The sequence below is a fragment of the Mesoplodon mirus genome, assembly GCF_964341445.2.
Source record: "Mesoplodon mirus genome assembly, chromosome: 2".
Lineage (NCBI taxonomy): Eukaryota > Metazoa > Chordata > Mammalia > Artiodactyla > Ziphiidae > Mesoplodon > Mesoplodon mirus.
Window position 1 is genome coordinate 140,024,458 of NC_138977.1, and position 27,822 is coordinate 140,052,279.

Below are 27,822 nucleotides of genomic sequence, written 5' to 3' on the forward strand. Positions count from 1 at the left end.
GACAAAGGAGAGTATGTTCTCAGTATGCAGAAGAGTAGACACAGAGAATTTAATGACATGTGTCAGCTTACAAAGGAAAATATGGAGGCCCGATTATAAAAACCACACATTTCTTTACAAAGAATCCACTGGATGGGATTTAAAACTGAAAAATGATGGATTACCTAAAGCTTATGTATGTTCTACTTAACTTATGTTAAAGTCTGGCAGAAATTTTGCTATCTAGTAAATATAACACTCATACAACTAATATTGGCCTGTATCATTAATTACAACCCATTGTGCAGTTTCAAAATCATATAGTATTGATTTATTTACTTCAGAATACTTATTTAAAAGAACTGCACACAGATAAAACATTTCTCTGTTTAAAAACCCTGATTTAACATAATAATATGGTCGTTCTACTTTTTATTCAGAATACATAAATGTCAGTCAGTGAAAGGGAGCTCTGATCAGCCAAGAAAGAATTGACAAAATTCATTCACTTTCAAGTAGGTTTTCAGGTTTTTGTTAGTGGTCCTAAATTTTTTTTTCCTGTTTTTCTTGGCTTAATCCTTTTGCTCAAACCTGTGTATATGTAGTTATATAAAACTATATAATTTGTTTAACTATGGAGATTTGCATATGTACTAGACAAGAAATAACAAAAATCTATCTCGTTGGTGACCACTCCACATAAACATTTTACATTAATATAGTCCACTGAAGAAGTAGCTCAGTTCTAATTTGGACTGTAAATAATAAATTTATAACATCAGTTATGTAATCTCAATAAAAATTTTAAATTTTCAAAAATCAAAATACCAAGAGCTATTATAATAAAGCTATAGCAACTTCGAATTCATAATATAAAAGGTATTTTAATCACTTGAACTATAAGATTTAGAATTATTTGAACTTAATAAACATTTTACTCTTAAAAATTCCTTTATAGAAGTAAACTACTTCATATTGGTAAGACCAGATCTGTTTGATGCCTTAAGTTTATCAACCCCAATCACCACAGGCTGATATTTTAGAAAATTTTAGATCAAAAGTTGACTTATTTTACAGTATCTTTAACGTGTTTCATAAAAATCACTTACATATTATGCAATATGAATATAATCATATATTTACTCATTCATTCATTCAATCAACATTCAATAATGCCAAGCTCATTTTTTTTACTTTGGAAAAATATATATTTTGTATCCATTGATAAATTGTTGAAACAAAATACTTTGCAATATTTCTGTCACCTTTGTGCATACAACCTCAAAGATGTCATTTTGCTTAACTGTATGTATTCATTTTATAAAAAGAAGGAATGAAAGAACATTTAGGAAATCATTAATCTTTTGGATATGAGGGAAAGCCACACATAGTCTCAATAAATCAATGTCTTTGGAAGACACAAAAGATTTCTGGCTTAATTCAAAATCCTTTATTTAGAATGCCAAATGTCTTTATTTTATGCAGAAGTGCTCCAGATGGCTAGGCACATGTTTCAATTACGCTAAATTGCAGTTTTCTTCAAGTGTCCTCTTACTCTTTTACATCTAGAATGTTACTGATTGTATCTTGAGTGGGCAGGTAAAAATACTCTTATTTGTAAATGTAAATGCTTTTTGGATAAGGGAAAATATACATGAATTAAAAGACAATGTGTAGTATACTGTCAAAAGTTAGAAAATATAACTGAGCAAATGAGGGATCCTAAAATGTTAAAGTTTTATTAATTATTAATCAATTTTCTCATAAGTGGATATTACTATACCTTGCGTTTCAGTGTCTCAGAAGACTTCAGAAATAAGAAATACTTTGGGCCTCTATGCTAATAGTAATTCCACAGTTATAGAACCATATTATGAAAACTAAGAGGTCTTTCTTAAATAAGTCAGTAAAGTACATAATATATTATTTGTTATTAAATGTAAATCTTTAATATTAGCATAAATTGCCATATACTTACTGTCTCAGGCCACCTCATGTATTTTTTAAAACACCCCATAGATTCTGTTCAAAGCAAAATGTCCTTATTTCAGGTCCTTTTAAATATACTCTCCCAGGGTTGACTCATAGAGCCATCCCCTTGTACTTGGAACACTACTTAGTTCTTTCATATTGTTCTTTTTTCCTGTATCTCTCTGGGAAATATTGCTTTCCATAAGAAGATTTAATCTCTGAAAGTTTGGCTTATACCAACAAAAATCTATTACTCTCATCTTCTTTCTAAATGTATAATAAATGTATAAATAAAATAAAATAAATAAATAAAAGCTATCTTGTGTAAGGTAATTTCTGAGAAGGCAGGGAGGGGATTCTGAATGCTACATAGTTATTTATAACACATTTACAGGAGCTTAATTAATCAATAACTAGGACGGTGTACATTTTTAATTATTCAATTTACATTTTAGTATTTCATTAGTTGCCCCAGATATTTGTCATCAACTAAAGCCAAAGTGTTCTGGTATTTTTGAGTCGCTATCAAAGGGGAAAAGGTAATTATCCACTGGGGCTCCCGGTGTTGAGCTTACTACGATTACCACCACTAGTATTACTTCAGAGAAGTTTCCAAATTTGCAAAAATATAATTAATCTCATAAAAATCCTAGCCAATTAAAGAAGAAAGGTTTCTTACAACAAGATCAGGGGGCCATTTGCATCAGAATCACTTGAGCAACTTGTTAAAATGACATGATTCAAGGATGTTCCTTGAATCTTCTTAAAAATAATATGCATTTTAAATAAGCATCCACGTAAGGAATCCTCACATGCATTGTTCTGAGAACTAATCAAACTAAAACATATCACCATATGAAAATGGAATATTTTCAAAAGTTTGAATTTTGCTTATTGGATATACAAAACAGAAACAATAAAAGCCTTTGAAAAAATATGTTGAAGAAAATGTTTTCATACATTCTCATATTTTGTATGAGTCAATGATATTTTAAAGAATGTTTTCCCAGATTCATTTGATTAAAATTCTGCTTCCACATTCAATCTATTTTTTTAATTTATGATTCATTCCAAAAGGGACTTAAAGTGATCTAAAAAGCCATCTATGCTATACACATATAAAATTATACAAATAATATACCATGTACAGTGAAAACAGGAATTACTTATTCAAATTTCCCATACTGATATCTTTGTCAGAAACTTTGTGAGAATGTGCTATTGGTAGGGATGAGTTTTGGAATTCGTGCCTGGGCTTCAGTCCTGGCTCTATGCCTTGCTAATTGTATGACCCAAAGGAAGTAAATTTATCTTTTCCTAGGCCTGAGTTTTCTCATCTGTAAAATGGTAGTAACAGCATTTATTTCACAAGATTATTTTGAGATCTGAATTAAAAAGCACAGATAACCATCTTTTCTTAATAAATAGTTTGTATTGTTTTAGGGGTGGTTGCCATTGTTGTTCAATAATTATTATTTAATAACCATGCTGTTATTGTTTAATAACCATTATCAGAGATAAGAATAATGTTGAAGACAGATGAATAAATATAGTTCCTGACCAAGATACACACGTTCATGAAATGTAAGCATGGATAGAGGCATCTAAGGGCAAAGGTAGCTCCTAAGGGCAGAGATGCAGCCCAGAATGGACCAGTGTCCTAGCAGGAAAGGAAAGGCACAGTAGGACTGAGTGGCAGCCTCAAACTATCTAAGAGTATCTTAGATACTAGAATATCTCTGGGATGAGGCCCAAGATGGATATATTGTAAGTCAAACTCTATTTAGTTACACAATGATATCTCATATCAAATATTTTAAAAACAGGAAAATATGAAAAATAGGTATTGTTTTACAGCTGTCTTCTCAGACTGTAGACCAACAAAATGATTGCACTTCAAATAATTTAAAATATGTAGACAACCCCTTATGAAGTACAATAACTGAATTCTTTTTTTTTTTGAATTCTTAAGTAAGATAAATCATCTCAATTGTGTGAAACCAGTTACTATAATCAATTGGTAAAACTTTATTTCATCATAGCAACCTTCTACATTTTCTGATAATGGTTTATGTGATGTTTGTCTTCCTGATGGACTGTTTGTCCCTCAAAGGCACAGATCTGTAAAATGCAAATTTGAATCTCCAGTACGAAACACCCTGTCTGGCATATTGAATACTGGGATGAAACTTAAGGATGGGAATCAATATAAAGGCAAATAAATTGTTCACAATAAAACATAAGAACAAAGTCCTAGTACTTATCCCTTCCAATTTAGAAGTCCTTGATTATTGCCTATGTGACAATGTGGAGAAACAAGATTTTAGCAAGGTGAACATATACATCTGGGCAAATGGCCAGAAAAAGATTAACAACTCTTCTGTTTCTGTGCCCATCTACCACCTCAGAAGAAAACTGGAAATCCTAAGTTGCTTGAATTCTCCACTGAGAAGCACTGCAAGAAAGCTCTCAAACTTGGTCTCATTTAAAAGCAGGTATGAAAAACTGAGGTGTTGTTTATGCATCTCTCAATGCTGTAACCTTGCTATCTTGCCTGATTAATGACAAAATTATCATCTATGCAAATGAAAAATGGTGAGAAGGAAGTGAACTAATACTTATTTGGGGTGAACATCCTGGGTACACTTATTTATTTTATTTCTCAAAACAGATCTGTGAAATAGACTTCACAAGGAGGTAGCTGACACACTAGTGTATTAAACAGCTCCCCTAAGATCATGAATTGTACTACTGTGTCTATACCAAAAGTCCTTGCTCTTCCCACTGTTTCCTAAATTTGAATTCAACAGTCTTTTCCTGTTCACCTGCTCTTATAAGGAAAACTTTACACATGAAATAGCACTAATCTTCAATGCAACCCGCATATAAATATACCTGGTTATATGTACATAGGTGTTTTATAATATATAAATGTATTTATAAGTGCAGGCTCCATATTACCCCTTCTTCCATGACTAAATCCATATTAATTATCAGTTACTAAGTTGACATTAATTATCCTATTTTTTCTTTCTTCTAGAACCATTATTAAAAGCAAAAATGGATTCATTCATTTTAAACTATTTAATTAGGAGATTGGTTTAGGTATATCAAAGATAGTTAACATCTAATTTAATTCAATTAATCATAAGTTCAACTATTAGCAAACAGAAATTTTCTGTGATTCCTCAGCATGTCTTGCCTTTTAATGAGATTCATGGTTAATCTTTGAAGCAAGTAAACTTCTTTGAAGCAAGATTATTAACTCTTTAAAAAATATTATTTGATTGTATTGTTCAGTATTTAAAAAGTGAATATTCAGTATATAAAAATTCCAAACAAAAAAGTAAGATCTGGTTATGATATAGGTCAGGATCCAAACCAATGCTTTCTTTTATATTTATGGGGTTTTTTTCTTTTAATCCCATTCTTTCTATTACATTAACAGACAACGACTTATAATATTAAAGAGCCATAGAGTGTGGTGGAAAGAACAAAAGCTTTGAAACCAAATGAACTCAAATCCAGCTGTACCACAAAACAATTTCCTCAAATTGTCATGGTCCTTGATACTTCATCTGTGAAATGGAGATACTGTTACGTGCTTCAAAGAATTTTCAAGAGGAGTAAATGATATATTTGCAAAGTATATGATACAGTGTATGACACAAGTTGGAAATCAACAAAAACTGGAATCTTCCTATCACTCCAGGTCTGCTTAAATTTATTTGCCTTCGTAATCAGAGTACGCTTAAAATTGTTCCAATAAAAGTGCCTTGACATCAGAACTAACACATTAAGAGAGCAGTACCATGTTTCATTTCCTCTTTTAAAACAGAAAGACTCCTTATTCAGAAAAGCACACGTAAAATGAACAGTTTTTAACATCATTTTTCTTAGAAATAAAACTTGTAAAGTTGCAGTGCTTACAATGCACTGTTGGAATATTTAAAACTGCCTCTTCTAGATGTTTCAAATATGGTATTAAATTGAAATAAAGGTGTTTTAGAGTTGTTTCTGAAGTCCAATTTCTAACAGGCTGTCTTTCAACAAAGTTTTTATTTTGTTTTCCCCAGGTAGGCTGCCTGTGTTTTAAAATGACTTCAAAATTTGACACTTTTAAAAGAACACAGTCCATAAACTGTTTATCTGTTTGTACATTATATTAAAATTAAAAGAAGAATCCTGAAATTTACTTAAATTAAATTATATGCAAATAAACAATTTAAACATTACACCCATTTCCTTATCTTAGTTAATAACCTTTATTTTCTGAGTTATGTCTTTCAGCTTATTAGTCACCATCATTTAAAAGTTATTTTTCTACCTGATATAGTAGAATGAGAAAATAACCAAAGAGGTATTTTTCAATGTGCTTCCTGAGTAATTTCCCTCAACTTAGGAAATGTAATTTGTAAGCTTGGTTTTGTTTACCATCTACATGGTATCATTAGAAATGTCATCAGAGTTCCTATATAAACAGTAGCTATTTACATGCCCAGTAGCTGTTTACATTTTTTTTTTCTTTTTAATCATTGCCTTCTTGACCACACAAGGAGTAAATAACTGAATGCAGCATCAATAAAAGTAAACCAAACAGACTTTTAGGAAAATATGAACTGCTATGTTCAGTGGTTAAGATAAATGGTTAGAATTCTCTCCCTTTAACAGATGAAGGCACTGTAGCTCAGAGAAGTTTAACTTCTGCTTCAAGGTCACACATCATGAAAGGGTAAAGCCAGGATTTGAATAAAATTAGTCTAACTTTCAAATTTATGTTTATTTCAATATTTAATCATGCAGTACACAACTATACTCAATATTAAGAATAACATAGATCTCCTTCAGAAATTGAAGTACATATTAAATCTTTTAATTGAGGATTTAAAATAATTAATTTTAGAAAAAAATAAAGTCAGAAAATAAAATTTCAATTAGAGTTTCACTTCATCAAATGTTTACCCTGTGCACTATAAGAAGTTAGATTAACTAACATAATGCATTTACTTAGGCCATTATTTTTTCAAATAGTATTTGAGGTAGAAGGTAGAGACAAGCTAAGAAGTAAATGTACAATGTGAATTATTTAATTTTAGACATATATAGCAAACACCTTTCTCCTGGAAAATTGCCTTTGCTTAATGTTAATACTGCTCAAAGCAACACCTCCCTAACCTCCACTATCCAGTATCTAAAAGTACCAATTTCTTTTTCCTTAGCAAAAATGTTTTCTCTAAATGTATATTCTCTTGGTTGCCAAGCAACCAAAATTCTTCATTTAAGTATAAACACACTGACACACAGGCAGAAAAGTGCCTAGAAGAAAATACAATAATAGACACCTCTATCAGCTCTGGCCATCTGTGCTCAGTTTGACCCAAAGTTTTGGCAAGCTTATGTGGTCCCTCCTATCCCAAAGCATCTTGTCCTATAAAGAAAATTTTTACTCCCACTTCCTTCATTTTCCAGCAAGTCTGGGGTCAAGTGTGTTCTAAATCTGCTAGGCTGTGGACGTGAAATACTAAGGATTCATTAGTTACTTGTAATTAATTACAACCTCAATGGATAAATAAATAACTTTCCCTATTTTATTATGCAAAGTAATAAAATATTAAGCTGTACTTGCAACACAGGCAGTTCTGTCCCATTTAGTCATATACATGAATTAGTACTTTAATCTTTTTAGTGGAGAATTGAAGTTACCATCTTAAAAAAAGAGACTGGGTCAACTTTTTGTAGCAATTAAAGGACTCCCATACAGCTACTGGTGAGGGAAAATGTTACAATAAAGCAATATAATTAATTCAAGCAGAATTTAGTAACTCAATTATGTTTCTAAGAAATGGCCACAATCTAAGACACAGGTTGCTAGATGTGGGCCAAATATTTTGACCAATTGCTTTAAATGAACTTTAAAAAAAATAGAAGTAAAGCTAAAATCTTACCAAAGGATTAAGCTATAATCTTACCGAAACCCCTATCATCCGGTTACCCCTGTGATGTGCTGCAGATACGTTAATGTGAAAACCTCAATAGGAATGTTCATCATGTGATTATAAAATATTAATCTACTACGTGAAATAAAGCCAAACAAGAGCACTCTACCAACGGGGGAATCTCTTTTGATCCATAAATAAATTATTTGTTAGAAGCGCAGTTTTACAATTTGTCATAAGTACATTCTAAAAGACATCATAATTAATCTCCAAAACATACAAGCAACTCACGCAGCTCAATATCAAAAAAACAAACAACCCAATCCAAAAATGAGCAGAAGACCTAAATAGGCATTTCTCCAAAGAAGATATACAGATTGCCGACAAACACATTAAAGGATGCTCTACATCATTAATCATTAGAGAAATGCAAATCAAAACTACAATGAGATATCATCTCACAACGGTCAGAATGGCCATCATCAAAGAATCTACAAACAATAAATGCTGGAGAGGGTGTGGAGAAAAGGGAACACTCTTGCACTGTTGGTGGGAATGTAAATTGATACAGTCACTATGGAGAACAGTATGGAGGTTCCTTAAAAAATGAAAAATAGAACTACCATATGACCCAGCAATCCCACTACTGGGCATATACCCTGAGAAAACCATAATTCAAAAAGAGCCATGTACCAAAATGTTCATTGCAGCTCTCTTTACAATAGCTAGGACATGGAAGCAACCTAAGTGTCCATCGACAGATGAATGGATAAAGATTTGGCACATATATACAATGGAATATTATTCAGCCATTAAAAGGAATGAAACTGAGTTATTTGTAGTGAGGTGGATGGACCTAGAGACTGTCATACAGAGTGAAGTAAGTCAGAAAGAGAAAAACAAATACCACATGCTAACACGTATATATGGAATCTAAAAAAGAAAAAGAAAAAAGAAAAAAAAAGGGTCAGAAGAACCTAGGGGCAAGACGGGAATAAAGATGCAGACCTACTAGAGAATGGACTTGAGGATATGGGGAGGGGGAAGGGTAAGCTGTGACAAAGCGAGAGAGAGGCATGGACATATATACACTACCAAATGTAAAATAGATAACTAGTGGGAAGCAGCCGCATAGCACAGGGAGATCAGCTCAGTGCTTTGTGACCACCTAGAGGGGTGAGATAGGGAGGGTGGGAGAGAGATGCAAGAGGGAAGAGATATGGGAAATGTGTATATGTATAACTGATTCACTTTGTTATAAAGCAGAAACGAACACACCACTCCAAAGCAATTATACTCCAATAAAGATGTTAAAAAAAAAAAAAGAGAGAGAGAGAACGGGGGAAAATAAATAAACAAAAGACATCAAGATAGGAGATATTGAAAAGCTGTCATTGTACTAGTAAAATTACCATTGAGAAAATCATCACTTAAAAATAGATCTCTTTTGAGCATCTGTGAGATAAATTCCTCTTAGGTCCTTAAGGTTTAGAAAATCTATATTTCTTTTGTTAACTGTCTTATGTATGTACTTGTTGAGTCTAGGACACCATGACTTATCTACCTGATCTTATTTCTCTGTTTGATTTGGCATTTAGAAAATTAAACTTAGTGGACTACCTAAGACATACATTTCTGTATGCTAATCTTACATATTCCAGGATTACTTTTTAGCTACACTTATTTTTACTTCCTATAGTTTAATTTAACAATCTTATCTTCCTTTCATTGTATATATGCTTTTGTAACCTCTTCAAACCCACTGTAGCATGAAGTGGCTTCATATATATATGTACACATGCATATATATATATATATATATATAGAGAGAGAGAGAGAGAGAGAGAGAGAGAGAGAGACAGACAGACAGACAGACAGACAGACAGAGAGAGTAAATATCTTGACTAAAAAACAAAGTTACATACTATAGAACATTATGTCAAGCAGAAGGGAAGCACATCTTCTTTGGGTATTTGCTTTTTTGAACAATTTCAGAAAATAATAAAACATTATTTTCAGGGAAATATTTTAATTATGAATTAGAAAATTCTCACTTAAGAAGTTCCCAAAATTTATATGTTTTGTACAAAACAAAGTAGTTTTGAAGAAAAGATAGTTTTACCTATATTTGATGGGACCAGCCAATTTGACTTCAACTAATAGAATTGCGTTAAGTAATTGACAAAAATTTTTTTTTTCAAATTAGGTTCTCAGATAAACACACATGATTTCATGGTAGTCAATGTCTGACAATTGAGAGATGAACATTTCTCATCTAAATGAGAGAGAAGGCTTTAAAATGAAACAGACACTGAATAATCTATTTTAATTTGCTTGTTTCATAAGCAACTAAGCCTCTCAAAGTTTCTGGATTAGTAAATTAATTCCTTTAAGAGACTATAACTATTATTGAATTATGTCAACAATAATAAAATAATGGATAGGTAAATAGCATCAATTTAACCACAGACGGGCAGTGTGGTTTAGTGCCAAGCATGGACCAAAGTCAGAAAAAAACTAAATGTTACTCTAGATTTGTGATCACATGCAAATCATGAAATTCTCTGTGCCTTTTCCTTAAAATGAAGCAAAAAACACCTGATATGCCTCTTTACAGACTTGTTAGGGCAATTTAAAAAAAAAGGAGGGATAGAGTTCTAAAACACTTTGAAAATAGAAAGCGTTTTTTAAAATGTTAATAGTTCTGTGCATATCTGCATTTTGGAGAAAAAGGAAGGAAACTAACAAACTTTAGTGAGCACCTTGTTTTTCCACCCTCACAAGAAGCCATGAAACAGGTAATCATTTCCATTTCACAGATGAGAAAAATGAAATTCAGAGAGTAACCATGAAAACGTTTGAATCAAGCTTCTTCCAAATCAAAAGCATGCACTATTTCACATAAACATCAGTCAGAATGAAATGTTAAACAATATTTTATTTGCTGTGTTTTATTAATCAAGTTTACTAATACTATTGATATTAAATATTGAGCAATGGTGTAAATTAGAAAAAGGAATGACAGTACTTAAACGTATCAATATCCAAAGTAGAATATTGTTATCCTGCTTTTTTGCAGAAAGAAAAACATGGTTTACAATAAGTTAAGATTTGTTCTCTAAAGCAAAATTTGATAAATTCTAAGGAAATGAGAAGACATGGTAATAGAGTAGCATACATTGTTATATATACTCTAAACTGTTCTAATTTACCAAATTGTCTATAAAATAAGCATTAGTGATCTCACTGTACTTTAGGCAATACAGATTTCTGGATATTGAGTTACAGGCTCTTGGCCAGTCAAGTCACGCAGCCATGGTCATTCTACCCAGGAAAATCAGTCCTGGCCAATTAGCTAGCTTCACTGATTTCAGAAGAAGCTCCATGGCTTGGCTTGAGATATGAAAAATGACTCGTTTCCTTCAGCACGCATCACTGACTGAGCTTCTGGCCTTTAAGCAGCATATTTGCAGCATGTTCACCAGTAATTCCTTACTTTATCAAAGATTTACTGAGCATCTGCATTGATCCAGCCCTATTGAAGGTGATGGGAATACAGCAATAATAAACAGATGAAAACATTTCCCCTGGTTACATATATTTTAGAGGGAAGACATACTATAAACAAAATAAAGAAGTAACATATGTGTTATGTTGGGTGATGATAAGGACTAAGAAGAAACAAAAAGAAGAAAAGAGAAGAAGGAAGGTTGAGGGAATGAGAACTTTGCAAGGTGACTTGAGAAAAGATGTGAGAGAAGCACAAAGCCAGCAGTCCAGGCTGAGAGCCCAGGCAGCCCAAGGCTGTGAGGCAGGAGCTCCCGAGGCTGGGCCACAGCCCACAGTGAAGCTGCTGAGCAAGCTTAGGGAGGGAGAGCCAAGAAGAAGAGAAGTCAGGAAATGACTGACTGATGAGAGCAGGCCACATAGGGCCTTGGGGCTCACTGTAGGGATCTGGCTTTTACCACGAGTTAAATGGAAAGCTTTGGATTCTGAGCAAAGGAGTGAAATGATCTGACCTACATCTTAAAGGATCACTCCACCTGCTAGACTAAATCAAAGAGATGAAAGACAGAAGCAGGGAAATCAATTCATCCATTCATTAGTTATTCATTCATTTATTCATTCATTCATCCAACAAAAATTTACTTTGTGCCTACTATGTTACAAATAATGTTCTAGGTTCTTGAGGTACATCAATGAACATAGCAGATAAATACACCTGCCCTTGTGGAACTTCATTCTAGCAGGAGGAAGACAGATAAAACATAATCAAAATTACAGATCAGCAAATTATATCACACATGCACTTATACCTGTATAGTGTATATATATATTATTCAAAGTAATGAGATTGGTTGGGCTCGTCACCTCAGTGGAATAGAGTGGATTAGAAAGAGAAGAATTTCAAGAATTGATTCCAGGGGCATCCCAGTATTTAGCATTTCGGGAGATGAGAAGAAGCTGGTGAAGGAAGATGATCAATTCTATGGGGGAGGAATATGAAACACTATAGCAGAGAAATGGATCAGGCAGGATGAGGGGGTGGGGAGCTGCAGTAATAAGTCAGTAAAGGAAAGTTAGTTCTCACTTAGAATGTGAGATATGAGCAAATACTTGAAGCGTGGGAGGAGATTATCCAAGTAGGTGCTCTGGAGGAAAGAGCATTCTATGCAGAGTGAGGATCCAGGAGCAAGAGCTTTGAGGCAGGTGTATTCCTAGCAAGTTTTGGGACTAGCAAGAAGCCAGTATGAGTAAAGAAGATGAGCAAGGAAAGAGAAGAGTGGGAAAGAATGATGGAGATCAGTAAGAAGATGTCTGTCTTCAATAATCCAAGGGAAGGATGATGGCGTCTTAGACAAAGGGAGTAACAGTATAAGTGACGAGAAAAGATAAATTTCTGGAGATATATATATATATATATATATATATATATATATATATATATATATATATATATATATATTTGTTGTCGTTGTTTTTGTTTGGCTGTGTTGGGTCTTTGTTGCTGTGCACGGGCCCTCTCTAGTTGCAGAGAGCAGGGACCACTCTTTGCTGCGGTGGGTGGGCCTCTCATTGCGGTGGCCTCTCCTGCTGTGGGGCATGGGCTCCAGGCACACGGGCTTCGGTAGCTGTGGCTCACGGGCTCAACAGTTGTGGCTCGCGGGCTCTAGAGCGCAGGCTCAGTAGTTGTGGCGCACGGGCTCAGTTGCTCCGCGGCACGTGGGATCCTCCCGGATCAGGGCTCGAACCCGTGTGCCTGCATTGGCAGATGGATTCCCAACCACTGCGCCACCAGGGAAGTCCTAGATATATTTTTAAGAGAGAGCCAAGATTAACTGACAGAGTGCACATAGGGTGTGAAAGTGAGAAGTCAAAGACCACCAAGTTTTTGACCCGAGCAGTTAGAAGATTGGGGTTGCCATCAATTGAAAAGGAGATGGCTGAGGGTTCTTGAGTCATTTTTTATTGGGGAAGATATCAAGAGCTCAGATTTGGAAATGTTAATTTAAAATATCTATTAAGAAACTAATCAAATGTAATGAGTAAGTGGTTGGTTATATGAATATGGAATTCAGGAGAGATATACAAGGTGGAGACAAAATTTTGGACTCATCTGTTCATATGTTATTTAAAATCATGAGCTTGATTGAGATCTTCAAGGGAATAAGTGTAGATTAAAAAGGAAGAGGTTTTCAAGAACTGATTCTAGGGATATTCCAACAGTTCAAATTTGAGGGCATGGAGAGAAGCTGGTGAAGGAGGCTGAAAAGGAACTGGTCCAAGAAACAGAATAAAAATCCTGAGAGTTTGATTACTTAGAAGTATATATACAATGGGCACTGAGACCTGCCCAATGGATGTAAACATGTGGCTATCATGGTGGCTTTGGTAAGAGCAATTTTACTAGAGTGGCAGAAACCAAGCCTGATGGGGGTGGATTTAAGAGATAATGAGAAGAAAGAAGACAGGTAGAGGCAACTCCTTCAAAAATTTTGCTGAAAAGGGAAGAAAGTAAATGAGCCAGTAACTGGAAGAATGGAAATATATTCTCACGGCACATCGAAAAATAAAATGAAGAAGTGACATTATAGGTCCATTTATTCAAGCCTAACCTAACTACAGATTAATAGGGACCTAAAGTAATCCTATTATTGGGTCATTAACTAAACTTCACTTTACCCTATATTTCTTCAGTCACCAGTATGAAGAAATATAAAAATATGAAAACAACTTTTTACATAGTAAAACTTGTATGCCTATGAGGGTATAGAAAGTATCAACCATTCTTATAACATGTTGTATTGAGATTAAACATACATACTCAAGTCAGACTGCTAGGTTCAAATTCCATTCCACCATAAACCAGCTCCATAAACTTGACCTCCATTAGCCTTGGTATCCTCATCTGTCAAATGGTGAGATGTCGTGGATTATGGTGAAGGCAAGACAATGGCCAGTGCTCACCAGTGTCTGACATAATGTAAACACTTTATATATGTTAGAATCTATACATGATAAAACATTCCAGAAAAATGTCAATAATCTGAAACAAATAATCCATAACAATACCATTGGCTCCCAGTTGCCAGTTGTCAAACAGGGTTTATAAATGTCTCTCAACATTTCCTCAATACCTTAAAACTTGGTTTTTATCCTCTAATTGTTTCCTAAATATGCATACATGTCTGGAAACTGCATCCCTAGAGTCAATTCTTGACTGCCACATGTAAATTATCTTCCAGTTAGATTCTGTCATCTTCATGACTTTATTGTCCCATTTTGTCTCAGGATTTTAGCACCAGGGAAAATCCAGTAATCTTTGTACAATGGTTGCATACATGTTAGTATGTGGTTCTATATATATATAGTACTTCTTCATACGCTCTCCTCCTTATTTATTGTACTACTAAAATTGGCTGCTGTTGTCACAGACTACTTAAAGCCTCTAAGCATTAGAATATATTTACCATATTCCATATCTAGGAGACTTTAAGAAACACTTTAATTCATTTTGGCTATGTCACTTGCCAGTTGCTCTTCTTCAGTTTCCACTCCCAATCTCCTTATTCTGAACACTACCTAATTTCATGGGTATTCATCAAGAGCTGAACCTTAGAAATATTAATTCTTGGAAGAGAGGACATACCTCAGGGCCTGTGGAATCCTTTATAGTCACTAACTCAACAGTCCCTCACAGCTAATGAGGTTCTTTGGCAGTTTTTCATTGTAATTATGACAAAGTGCAAGCTGCAGACAGTGCAATGAAAAATTGATTCCACAAAATATGAAGTACATAAATATCTTTTCAAAACTATTCCTAGAGTAGTTGCCTCAAAATCTAATGGAACAATAAAGGATTAAAATAATTTGGGTTTTAATAAAGGCAAAAAAAGAAATAACCAATAACTGTCAGAAAATAAACTATATCTATGGAAATATATCAACAAAAGAGAGAGACCAAATCAAGCATCCTGAAGCCATATATGAAATATGCAGCATGAGCTTAATTGTCCACCAATATTCCTGTCTGTGATACACATTTGTACATGTCTTAAAAACTTATAGAGGCCTTTAAGTCACAGTTTAATAAATTTAATAAATTTAAACACATACCAACAGGGAAAAAATAGAATCAGAAAATAATCATAGATTATTGTTTTTTAAAAAAAACAACGTGGAAGTCAAAAGTCGAGGAAGTAAGAAAATGTTTTACTCCTTTGAATATAATCTTCACACTCAACCCACACAATTTCATCATCATTCCTTAGGAGAGTAAGACTTATCATCTGAAAATCCAAAAATGGACTCTCCACAAATAAAGTACAGCAACTGTTTCCAACCTGTACAGTACTGTAAATTAAGAGAGTCACTGCATATACGTGTGCCCTTCCTTTGTCTCCAGTGCCCCTCTCTCATATTCTCACCCTTCTTCCCTGCTCCAAAAACACCTCCACAGTTCCTCAACTTGGAATCCTTGCTGCTACCAGTAACTGACCCATAGGAATGTACAGCATCTGCTGATGGCCTTGATTGAGGCAGCAAAAAGCATGCTCCTCTTGGTTCAGACAATACATAATACTACTTTTCAAAGAGTTTTTAACACCAGTAAGGGTGTGAAAACAAGATTATCAAAAGCATACATCTATACATTTATCTATGGAGTAAAAAAGCCCATCTCTTAACGAAGGCCACAGATTACCCTGTCTTTATAGGACAGTAGCTATGAACACAAATAATGGATTATGCAAGTCTGGATGTGATTTTTCTTTCTATCAATCTGAACCTAAGCAAATCATTTAACTTTTCTGAGACTGGTTCCACAACTACGAAGTGGGAGTGATATGACTAATGTTGCTGTGAGGCTCAAATAATAAAAATCCCTAAAGGAGCACTTAGCACTCAGGTCAATGACTGAACATAGTGATATGCAATAAATTTTATAATAATAATTATTATTATCATTATTATTAAATATTCAGTTCTGTTGCTTATACTTTGGCTGTGAGGAATGACACACAAGATATACAGACATTTAATATAAGGTGCACTAACTCTTCTTCTAAACTCTTTGGAAGAAAATCATTTCTAAACTTGATATTCAGTATTGATATTACAAACGTCTCCATCATTTCTCCTGGAACTCTTGATGGTTTCACTGTAAAAATAAATTTATTTATTATCAATTGCTAAAACTCATTTCTAATCTAAATGCAATCATAATTTGTTCACACACTTTTAGTAGAATATTTCTAGTTGCTTTTTTGTTTTTTGTTTTTTTTTTTACTGAATTGCAAAAATCTCAGTGCCTAGACCAATGGTTCTCCCACTGTGGAACATGGGTCCCTAGGCATACCAGAGACCCATTAAAGATGCCTGGGAAATAAAAACTGTGGTCATAATTATACAAAACATTGTTTGCCTTTTCACTATGTTGACATTTACACTAGAGGTGCAAAAGCAAAGGGCAGGTAAAACTGTTGGTGCCTTAGCACAAAGCAAAGCAGTAGTTCCAAAGTATTCAGCTCTAATTGTATTCTTCACTTACTAGGCACAGTAAAAATAAAATGTCAGTTTCACTTAAAAACTGAAGAACTCTCCTTGAAGAAACAGTAAAATGATTAATGTTATTAAATCTAGACCATTAAATCCTGATGTCTTTTCAATATTTGGGTGACAAATAGTGAAATGTGCACAAAGAACCATTAATCTGTACCACTGTAAGTAGTCTCAAAGAAAAGCATGTGTGTGATGGATTGAGTTGAAGGCTGAACTAGGTGCTCTATTTACAGAATACAATTTTTACTTGAAAGAACAACAGACAGAGAAACTACGCTTTTTTTAGATTTGGTATGTGACAGACATTTTTTGTTTGTTTGTTTGAAAATGAACAAAGTGACAACAACTAACAATATATGTTACTAATGATAAAATTTGAGCTTTCAGGTGAAAATTCAAATTTGGAAAGCTTCGAACCATCACCATGAGGTTGTGAGTCAATATATTTAATGACTCTTTTGATAAGATCCTTATCAGTTATAACCAGTATTTTCCAAATGATCAATGCCTGATATTTCTAAGTCACACATAGGTAAAATTTCCATTCAGAATGCAAGATAGATCAGTATTTTCATGCAACAAAGTATGAAAAATTCAATGGTAGGGTTTCAGATTCCTAATTGCAAGTAAGTTTTAAGAAACAGCCAGTTGTGGAATTCCGGTGTAGTATCAAAAGAAAATCATCAATTATCTGAAAAGGATATCAAAATATCTTGCCCTTAACCAGCTTTGTCTATCTGAGTGAGAATGGATTATCTTCATGTACTTTAACCAAAAGAACATATTGCAATAGATGGAATAAGAAGATTTGAGAATCCAGCTGTCTTCTCTTAGGCCAGATATTAAAGGGAATTATTAAAATGTAAAATAATGTCTCTCTTTTCATTATTTTTTTAAGTTTGGCAAAATTAAGTTCTTTTAATAAAATAAAATAAAAATATGTTATATGGTTAATGTGATTTTAAAGAAATTAATAAACATTTTTAAATTTTCTCAGTTTTAATGTTTAAAATATAAATATTAATAGATAAGACACACCTAAGCAAAAGCTCTTTGGGGTCCTGCAACCAACAAATTTGAGAACTGCAACCTAGAAGCATATACAGTATTTCTCTCCATTTAAACCCTAAGTTCCATGTGAGACCACCCACCTAAATTCCTCTTTCCTCTTTGAGTCTTCTGACAATTCTCAGTTCATTTGTAGAACAGACATAATTGGTATGTCTTTATGTCCTTAGTTCAAATAATGATCAAGATCAAATTTACTAACCTCCTTTATTCCCCCAGCTTATCTCTGCTGATTATTCCTGAAGCACAAGAATGCACACACCAGTCTTAGCTCTTCTACCATCTCATTCAGCAAACGTGTACTGAGTACCTACTATACATCAGGCTCTAGGAGATATTATTATCAAGGAGACATTATACTAGGAGCTAATAAAGACCAATGAGGTGGGATAGGGAGGGTGGGAGGGAGGTTCAAGAGGGAGGGGATATGGGGATATATGTATACACATAGCTGATTCACTTTGTTGTACAGCAGGAACTAACACAACATTGTAAAGCAATTATACTCCAATAAAGATGTAAAGAATAAAAATAAAAGAAATAAAGACCAATGAGACAAAGTCTTTGATCTTCAAGAAGTCCAACCCAGTCTCTAAGTTGAATGTTCCCATAAAACACATATGAAAAGAGAATGTTTATGAATGTGCTACATCTCCAATTTTTTTGTTGAACCTAAAAAAGTGGTACAAAATGTATATGAGCTATTCTAACATAATCAAGACTCTTCTTAGAATACAAAGATATAAAATAAAAGGATAATAAACCTTGTGTCTGCAACACAAAAGCCATCCTTCAAAGACACTCTCATCCATGCCAAAGTTTTAGCTATGACAGGTAGGGGCAGAGAAGGTGTACAACTGGACAGAGCTCTGGAATAAGTATCAGAGCCAAGTCCCCAGCACCGCCCCTTTCCCACACATACACAAGTGTCAGAGCTTGAAAAAGAATGCAGATTAAATCATTTCTCTTTTACCCACTGACCCTCTGCTTGTCCATGGCATGTGATCAGCCATGACTCTAGCCAGAAACCTGAGTAAGCAACCCAGACTCCTATCAGTGTACATGAATAAATTGTTAAAAAATGCACTGGAGCAAAGTTTACACTTAGAAACAAACAATTGAAAAATCACCTCTGACAACCAGAGGTAATTTACAGCTTCTTTTTTCAGAATCATGGTAAATTAACTGTTTGAGCAGAAGGAAAAAAATTTTATTGTATACACTTGAAAGATACAACCAATAATAATATGAAATTCTAGCTCCCAACTACTGCTTTCAATATTCTTTGGAGAAACACATTTGCTTTTAATTTTAGGAGTGGTTGGAGCTTGGGAACTCAAACTCGGTTTACAATTTCAGCACTTCAGTTCACAGAAGGTACCCTGACAAACAATTTTTTTCTCATAAAAAAATCATCATGACGAATTCTCTCCAGATTTTTAAATAGGCTACAGTAAATATGAATAACTTTTCATATTGGTGCTATTTGAGGTTAAAAAAAGTAACAGACATATAATCCCCTATTACTGACAAAATGGTTTATAATCATTATTTTTTAGTCCTCATGCCTAATGCAGAAACAGCACTATTTAATAAATTTAAGCTAAGTTAATCTTTGCATATCTCATGGATAAATAATAAGACTAAATAAATCTTCTAATGAAAACAATGGACATTTATTCTCATTGCAGAGCAAATGTAATGCATTGAACTAAACAACCAATAATATAATTTGTTTTACAGTTTAACAAATTTAAAGTCTAGAATGACTTAATTGCCTGTCTTTAATAGCTACTTAAATCTCTTCATCTAAGAAATAATTCCAGAGAAGGAAGGTAGAGCCAGGGAGTGGGTTTAGGGGAGGAATAACCCCAAATCAAAATAAAATTACATGTAAATCATAGCCTGAGTTAAACCAAATAGCTCAATAAGTGAGACCTATGTTAAGATCTTTAGAAAACTAATTAGGTAAAAGAGGACATATGGGTTAAAAGTTTCTTCAGGGCTATGTGTATAATATTCCACTTAATATTTTATGTCTAAGAATTATATCTCTATTAAGAATTATATCTCTAATTATATCTCTAATATCCTCTAGGCCATGAATATACTGTTCCATCCATAGAATAGACATAGCTAGCTAACATGAGAAAAAAAACCACAGGGGATTCAGAAAGATAATAATAATAAATGAACATTTTTAAATGAAGAAAACCCCTCACCTCTGTAAAAAAAAATAAAAATAAAAGAAAGCAAGAAAACAAACACATGAGCCTCAATTTCACTAGCATGTTGTGTCTGGGTTACTGCCGAGTATAACAAACCACATTTGATATTTTGTGTTTTTGGCTGAGTGACACCAGAATCTCTTTGAAGGGAGTGAGGAGAGAGAACTTAGGAAATGGCAAACGAGCTTTCCAGAGTATAGCTATATCATTTCTAGTTGATTATCAAAACAACTTTGGAAGTAGTTCATTTAAAAATCAAATCAATGAAACACTGAGGTAGTAACAGCCAAAAATATACCCCGGGAAAGTCCAAGCTTGAAATCTTTTGGCTTATGCTTTGAAACACTAGTTTCTTGCCCATCAGCAGACAGAACAACTTGTACCTATACCATGGCATTGAACAACACAGTTTTGTCACAAGAAACAGCTTCTAATCTCTGATCATTCACAGCACATTACATGCTTTAGTTCAAGAGGGAAGAGAGAGGATTACTCTAAGTCAGAAGATAGTGCCTAAAATATGAAGGCAGATGAAATCAGGAATCTCCCCAAACTTGGCCCAGCACATTGAGATTAGTCACTGTCTATAAAGAAACTGCCAAGACTGCTGAGGATGTGAAAGTTAATACCATCCTGATGTAAACTGTCAGTCCACAGCCACTCCCCCTTGAAAGCCATGCTATAATGCTGATTTCTACCAAAGTTCTTCATTTTGGAATAACGATGTCTTAAGTCTGAAATTGCTCATTCTCTGGTAGACTTCCTTACTGTGAGGTGTTTAGTTTAGTGTGATGATGTAACTTAGATAAATGAATTTTTTTTGCACTTCTGAAATGGCTAAAGAGTTCTCATTAGCCTTACACATATGATGGTACGAGATGAAATATAAGGTAAAAACTGTTCATTGTTTGGTTTTGATCAGGATTAAAGTTAAATTGCATGTAATTCTTGTTAGTCTGTGTGACAGAACATTTTTATATGCTCCTGTCAGTAAAATGAACAATCAACAGTAAAGGTAAATTACTATAGAAAGTAAATATAAAGAGAATGATCTTCCTAAAAAACACATCAACAAATAATCATAAGGGATGACAAAATCATTACCTCTGCTCTCTGTGTTCTGGGAAAAGCAGTTGATTTTTCTATGGCATAAACATCCACCAGGTAAAGACAGGCTCCTTGTTCGCGGTCCAGAATGGCTGCAGTCTGAATTATGCCAGTTTGTCGTCCAATAGTAAAGAGACGTCCCACAGTTTTTTCTTCACAACGGACTGAAACAATATAATACTCCACTGGGGCTTCAGATCCTCTAGGGCTAGCTGCTTCTATTGATATCACATTGGTGCCAATGGGTTCTCCTTCCTTCAAAATAGTTATATATTTGGGTTGTGTAAAAACAGGTCCATCAAGGCCCTGAAGAATGATGGTCAATTCAGTGGTTGATTTCCTCCTTTCAGGGCCAAGGTCTGTTGCTGAAACTATGAGATTATAGATCAGTTGAGAAGGCACCAGCGCTGAAGCCACTCTCAAGTCTCCACTATAACGATCCACAATGAAGGTATCTGTGTCCCCATTGATGATCTCATACTCCACCTCTCCATTCGCCCCTTCATCTGGGTCGGCAGCCATAATTGTTGTCAGAACAGAACCAATCACAGCTGAAGGGTCGGCAGCCAGGGCATTTTGTGATATAAACATTGGAACATTGTCATTGAGGTCTGTAACCAAAATGGTCACGTTTTTCAAAGCATACCGTCTAGTTTCAATAGGCACAGCTTGATCATTGGCTTTTACAGTTAACTCAAAGAGATTAGCAAATTCCCGATCTATTTCAGCATTTGTATAGATAGTGCCTTTGACTTCATCTATGCCAAAATGGTTGCCCCTTGGCATCTGTTGGATGATCGTATAGCAGAGTTGCCCATTAATGTCTGCATCAGGGTCATGTGCAGTCACTGAAATGACAGACGTTCCAATGGGAATATTCTCAACAATAGACTTGAAAATATCCCCAGGAGGAAAGCTAGGAGGATTGTCATTAAAGTCTCTCACATGTATAACCACTGACATTGTAGATGAACGAGGAGGCCTTCCTTGGTCTTTTGCTGTTATGTTTAATTTGTACAAAGACTGTGTTTCAAAGTCCAATTTTTTGGCAAGAAAAATACTCCCAGTGTTTGGGCTAATGCTGAAAGTTCCATGATTGTTAGTCCCAGTAATACTGTAATGTAAGTCAGCATTGTCACCTGAATCTGAATCAGTTGCAGTAACAGAGGACACGAGTTCACCAATTCTCATGTTTTCCAAAACATCAACAAATAGTGTTGATTTAGGGAAAGAAGGGGTATTGTCATTTTCATCTAAAATATCAATATTTAAGGTACAAGTCGAATTGAGGGAAACTGCCCCTGAATCCACTGCTTGAATTACAAGGGAATAGGCAGGTGTTGCTTCATAGTCTAATTTGCCAATAAGTGTCACCTGACCAGAGGTACTGTCTATAGCAAACTGTCTTTCTTCATTTCCTTTTATTACAGAATAATGAATAAGTCCATTATTACCTTCATCAACATCTGAGGCAGATACTCTTAAAACTTGTGTCAGGTTGGCTGCTGACTCTGATATTGTCGCTTGGTAAAAGTCTTTTAAAAATTTGGGAGCATTATCGTTTATGTCCTTCATGTAAACATGTACTGTGGCCTGATCCTTGAGAGGTTGAGGGAGCCCCTGATCTGTTGCAGTGACTGTAAAGCTAAACACTGCAGTCCCTCTCTGCCTCATAAGAGACTCCCTGTCAAACTGATGAGTATTTGTAATTTCCCCACTAATTGCATGCAGCTCAAAATCTGGCTGCACCATTTCAAAAGAATACCTCACTTCTCCATTTGACCCAAAGTCTTTATCTATAGCACTTACTTTGCCCACAAACGACCCAGCTCTCTGTTCTTCTTCAAAGTAAAATGTGTAATTGGTACTGTTAAAAAGAGGCCTGTTATCATTTACATCTTCTAAAATTACAGTAACATTCACAGTAGCACTAAGGGGTTCCACTGCTCTGTCAGAAGCAACAACCAGTAAAACATATCTGTCTTGAAGTTCACGGTCCAGTTCACTTTTTATATACAACTGACCATCTGGGAATATGCCAAAAGCATCCCCTGTATTGCCTTCAGCAATGCTGTATGCAATTTCACCATTTGCTCCTGAATCCTTATCAAAAGCTTGCACTTTAAAGAATCGAGAATTCACAGGTTCTGACTCAGAAAGGGTGACCTCATAAGAAAGCTGGTCAAACACTGGTGGGTTGTCATTTACATCATGGACATAAACTGTTAAGATGAAACTAGAGGAGAGCTGGGGAACACCCACATCAGATGCCAAGATCTCTATCTGGTAGGAACCGGCGTGAACATCCAGGGGTCCTAGCAGACTAATATTACCATTCCTTTCATTGATAGTAAAGAGGTTCTTGGGGTTTTGCTTCAGGCTGTAGAGTACCATGCCATTGACACCTTCATCAGGGTCCACAGCTTTGGCTTGGAAAATGCTGTGACCTGCCTGCCAATTCTCTACCACATTCACACTCTCTACTGCCTGAAGGAAATGGGGAGAGTTGTCATTTAAATCCTTAACTGTTATGTTAACCATAGTGTCTCCAGTCACTGTGCCCCCACTGGCTACTACTTTCAGCTGATAAAAGGATTGCTCTTCTCTGTCAATCACACTCGCTGTGGTAAGCTGCCCAGTGACCTGGTTGATAGCAAACATACCTTTCTGATCCCCAGTAGTAATGAGATAACTGATGTTGGAATTGAGATCCATGGTGGATGCAGACACACTACCCACATGATATCCCAGAGCCACATTCTCAAAGACCACGAAGCTGTAGGCAGCCTGGCTGAATACAGGTGGGTTGTCTTGAGTGTCCAATACAGTGATGGTTACTATTGCCTGGTTTGGAGATTGTAAATTGCCACCATCAGTAGCCACTATCTGCAACTGGTAAGCAGTTTTTTCTTCTCTGTCTAGGGCCATTCTTGTAGAAATAACCCCACTCTGAGCATTGACCTGAAACCGAGACCTGTCCCCAGCTGATATACTATATTTGACAGTTCCATTGAGACCCAAGTCTGGGTCAGTGGCAGACACTGTGGTGATGTAGCTACCTCCAGGCTCATTCTCCTGAATATGAGCAAAGTACTGGACTGGGTAGAACACAGGGCTGTTGTCATTAATATCCAGGAGGCTCACATTTATTCGAGCCATTGATGACTGGGGAGGGGAGCCCAGATCTGTGGCCAGAACCAACAGGGAGTAGAAAGCTTGCTCTTCTCTGTCCAAGGAGGAGGTAGTACTCAACCTCCCCGACACAGGATGCAGGCGGAAGGACCTCTGGTCAGTCTCAGACTCTTGGAGGGAGAAACGCACCGTCCCATTGTCACCCAGGTCCCCATCAGTTGCCCCAAGCACCAGTAGTTCAGTCCCTGTTGGGGCATTCTCAACCACAGACACATCATATCCTTCCAGCTGGGTAAATACTGGCTTTTCATCATTCACATCCAGGAGGGTGACTACAAGCTGGGCGTAGGAAACCTTGGGGTGAACCCCCTGGTCCCGAGCACTGATATTCAATACAATCTGGGAAGCGAGTTCACGGTCCAAGCCCCCAGCAAGCCCAGTGGTCACCAGGCCGCTGTGTTCACTGATGTGGAACCAGCCTAGTCCATTCCCAGAGACAATGCTGTAACGCAGATTAGCATTGAGACCAGAGTCGCCGTCAGTGGCAGACACTCCACTCACATAGCTTCCCGGGGGCGCCTCCTCGCTCAGGTTCACTCTGTACACTTGTTGGGCAAAGACGGGAGGGTGGTCATTGATGTCATTGACGAAGATCACCAAGCTCGCCACAGAAGAGCGCGCCTGAACCGCTGCGCCAGGGGGCGCCCCGTAGTTATCAGAGACAGAAACTGTTAGGTTGTAAGAAGGGATGCGCTCCCGGTCCAGGGCGCTGGCTACTTTGATGAGGCTCAGGTTCGGCACTTTGCTGCTCTGCACCTCGAAGTGGCGCTGCTCGTTGCCCCCAAGAATCTGCACAGAGATGTTCCCGTTGGCCGCGGGGGAGTCTGCGTCCGTCACGGTGAGCAGAGCCACCACAGTGCCCACCTGAGCATTCTCATCGACCGAGGCGTAGCGTGAAGTGGCAGGGAAGTAGCGGAATTTCACCACAGGGTCGTTGTCGTTGACGTCCAGCAGCTGAATCAGCGCCTCGGCGCGCCCAGTGAGGGAAGGCACGCCTCGGTCCATAGCCTGCACGGTAAGCGAGTACTGGCGCCGGGCCTCGAAGTCCAGGGGCTCCCGCACCGTGATAAGCCCAGTTTCGGGGTCCATTTGGAAGGGGGTCCCCTCGTCCTGCAGCCGGTAGCGGATATCCGCGTTGGTGCCCTCGTCCGCGTCCGCTGCCGCCACCTGGAGGACGCTGGAGCCCACCGCCGCGTCCTCAGGCACCCCCGCCTGGTAGTGGGAACTACCAAAAACTGGGGGGTTGTCATTAATGTCCTGCACAGTTACGTTTACCTGAAGGTAGCCCCGCCGCTTCGGCTCTCCCTTGTCCTCCACTTCCACCAGTAGCTGGTACTGCGGCGTGACCTCGCGGTCCAGCCCGCCCTTGGACACCAGATGCAGGAACGCGCCCTCGCCACTCGGGTTCAGGGTGATGTCCAGGCGGAAGCGACCCGCCTCGTTGCCCTGGACGATGCGATAGGACCGGTGGTCCACACCATTGGAGCCGATGTCTGAGTCGGTGGCCGTATCCAAGATGACTTGCCGCCCGCTGCTACTGTCCTCCTTGAAAGTGACCACAATCGAGGGTTCGGGAAAGACCGGGGCGTTGTCATTGAGGTCCCGCACCAACACTCGCACTTCGGTGGGGTAGGTGGGTGAGCTGGAAAGAACCACCAGGTTGATCACGTCGCTGAGTAGGTTCTCGCGGTCGACGGTGGCAGTGGTGTACAGGGCCCCGGTGCTACTGTTTATGGCAAACAGGGCGTGGCTTTCGCTGAGTCGGTAGGTGAAGCCCGGGCGCGTCTGGATGGTACCCACCAGCGTGCCAGGAGGTTGCTCCTCCAGCACCTCAAACACCTGGCGCTGCTCGGCCCCGCTGACCTGGGCCGGCCGCGGTAGCAGTGACAGCAGCCAAAAGACGCGAAGGAGCTGAAATAATGATAAAGTGGGCAGCGGGAGCCACGGGCGGCCAGGAGCCCTGTCTGCTGCCAAGTCCATGGTCCTGGCTCCCTGGAACGGTGTGATAAAGAGAAGTAAGAGGTGAGGCAAAAAAGAGGGATAATGACAGGGATCAAGTAGGCACCAGCAAACATGCAGCCGATGTATCTGTCTGGGAGCTCTGCTACTTCAAAGAACCTCCAGTCCAGCAGAAGCAAGTCTCATCAGCAAAAGGCTCCAGGTAGCCATTTGGACGCTTAGCGCGGGAGAGATGCCTTGAGGAAAAGTGGCAGGGCATTCCTCGGGGCACTCCTGTTTGTTGACGAGTCCCCAGAAAAGTTTCTCAAACCTCCTATATTTTCCCCCTTCACTTTGTTTTGGAATCCAGAAAGTCTGAGCGCTTTCGGCTGGTGGATGTGAGTTGGGAGAGGTTGCCTGTATTTAAGGTATATGAGGAATCATTGCAAACAATTGTCTTCAGAAACTTGAGAACTTACCCAAGGCGAAGAAACTGAAGAGGGAAGGACAAACGTCCGTAGCGGTGTGCGGAAAGAACAACTGCGCACTGGGGAGGGGGCGATGGGGAACCTGGAGATTATCAAATAGCTTTCCCAAAAGCTGGAGACGAGGGATTTCCTCGAGTCCCCTCTCCTCAAGAACGAGGCTGCAACGCCCCTCCAACAAGACTGCAGAAGTGGCCGCTGAGGCCCAGGCTGCGGCGTCTGAGCGCGGGCAGCTAGCAAACTGCGTTCCAAGCGCTCGCTTTGGCGCTAGGGTTCCGGTACCCGGGAGCGCTCAGCTCCGTCCCTTCTCCTCCAGCAGGAGCCGCCGCCGCCCCTGCTGTGGCTTCGAGCCCTTAGTCGGGCACAGGCAAAATCCAGCGCTCCTCAGCATTTTTTTTTTTTTTTTTTTTTTTTTTTTTTTTTACCTCTGCCGGGACGCCTGCCGACCCATTATTTGTACATCCAAATCGAGCGCAGGTCCCGCTTTCTTCTCGGCCTCGCCGGGGTCGGGCAGGAGCAGCGCGCTGTCCCCGAGTCCCCTCCCCTCACCATGCCAGGGGGCTCCTTCTCCGGCGGCCCCAGTCAGAAGCCCACTCTAGTGCGCCTCGCCCCTGACCTCGTGCCCTTTGCTTTTATTGTCCCGTGTCAGTTTCACTTTGTAATCCACAAGGCTTTTGGTTTGGGGCGGGGGGATGGTGAGTCCCTCTTTCTCCTTCACCATTGGCGGTGGAGGCGGGGAAGTCGGCGCTGGGCTCTGGCGGCGCCCGCGGCAGCTCGGGACGGCGGCTGTCAGCGCTCTCCCTCTCGCCTGCCCGGGCTGAAGGTTGTACCGCTGTGGAGCTGGAGCTCCGCGAGCCC

At 37.8% G+C, this 27,822-nt stretch overlaps 1 protein-coding gene across 1 annotated transcript in view; it reads right to left on the minus strand.

Moving 5' to 3' along the window:
- FAT4 (FAT atypical cadherin 4) overlaps window positions 1-27,806 on the minus strand; it is a 170,625-nt gene extending 142,819 nt beyond the window's left edge. Inside the window, exon 1 of the mRNA XM_082611324.1 lies at window positions 21,347-27,806. Coding sequence (XP_082467450.1) covers window positions 21,347-26,521 — 5,175 coding nt within the window. The 5' untranslated portion in view covers window positions 26,522-27,806. The remainder of the gene's footprint in view (window positions 1-21,346) is intronic.
- Window positions 27,807-27,822: the final 16 nt, after the last annotated feature.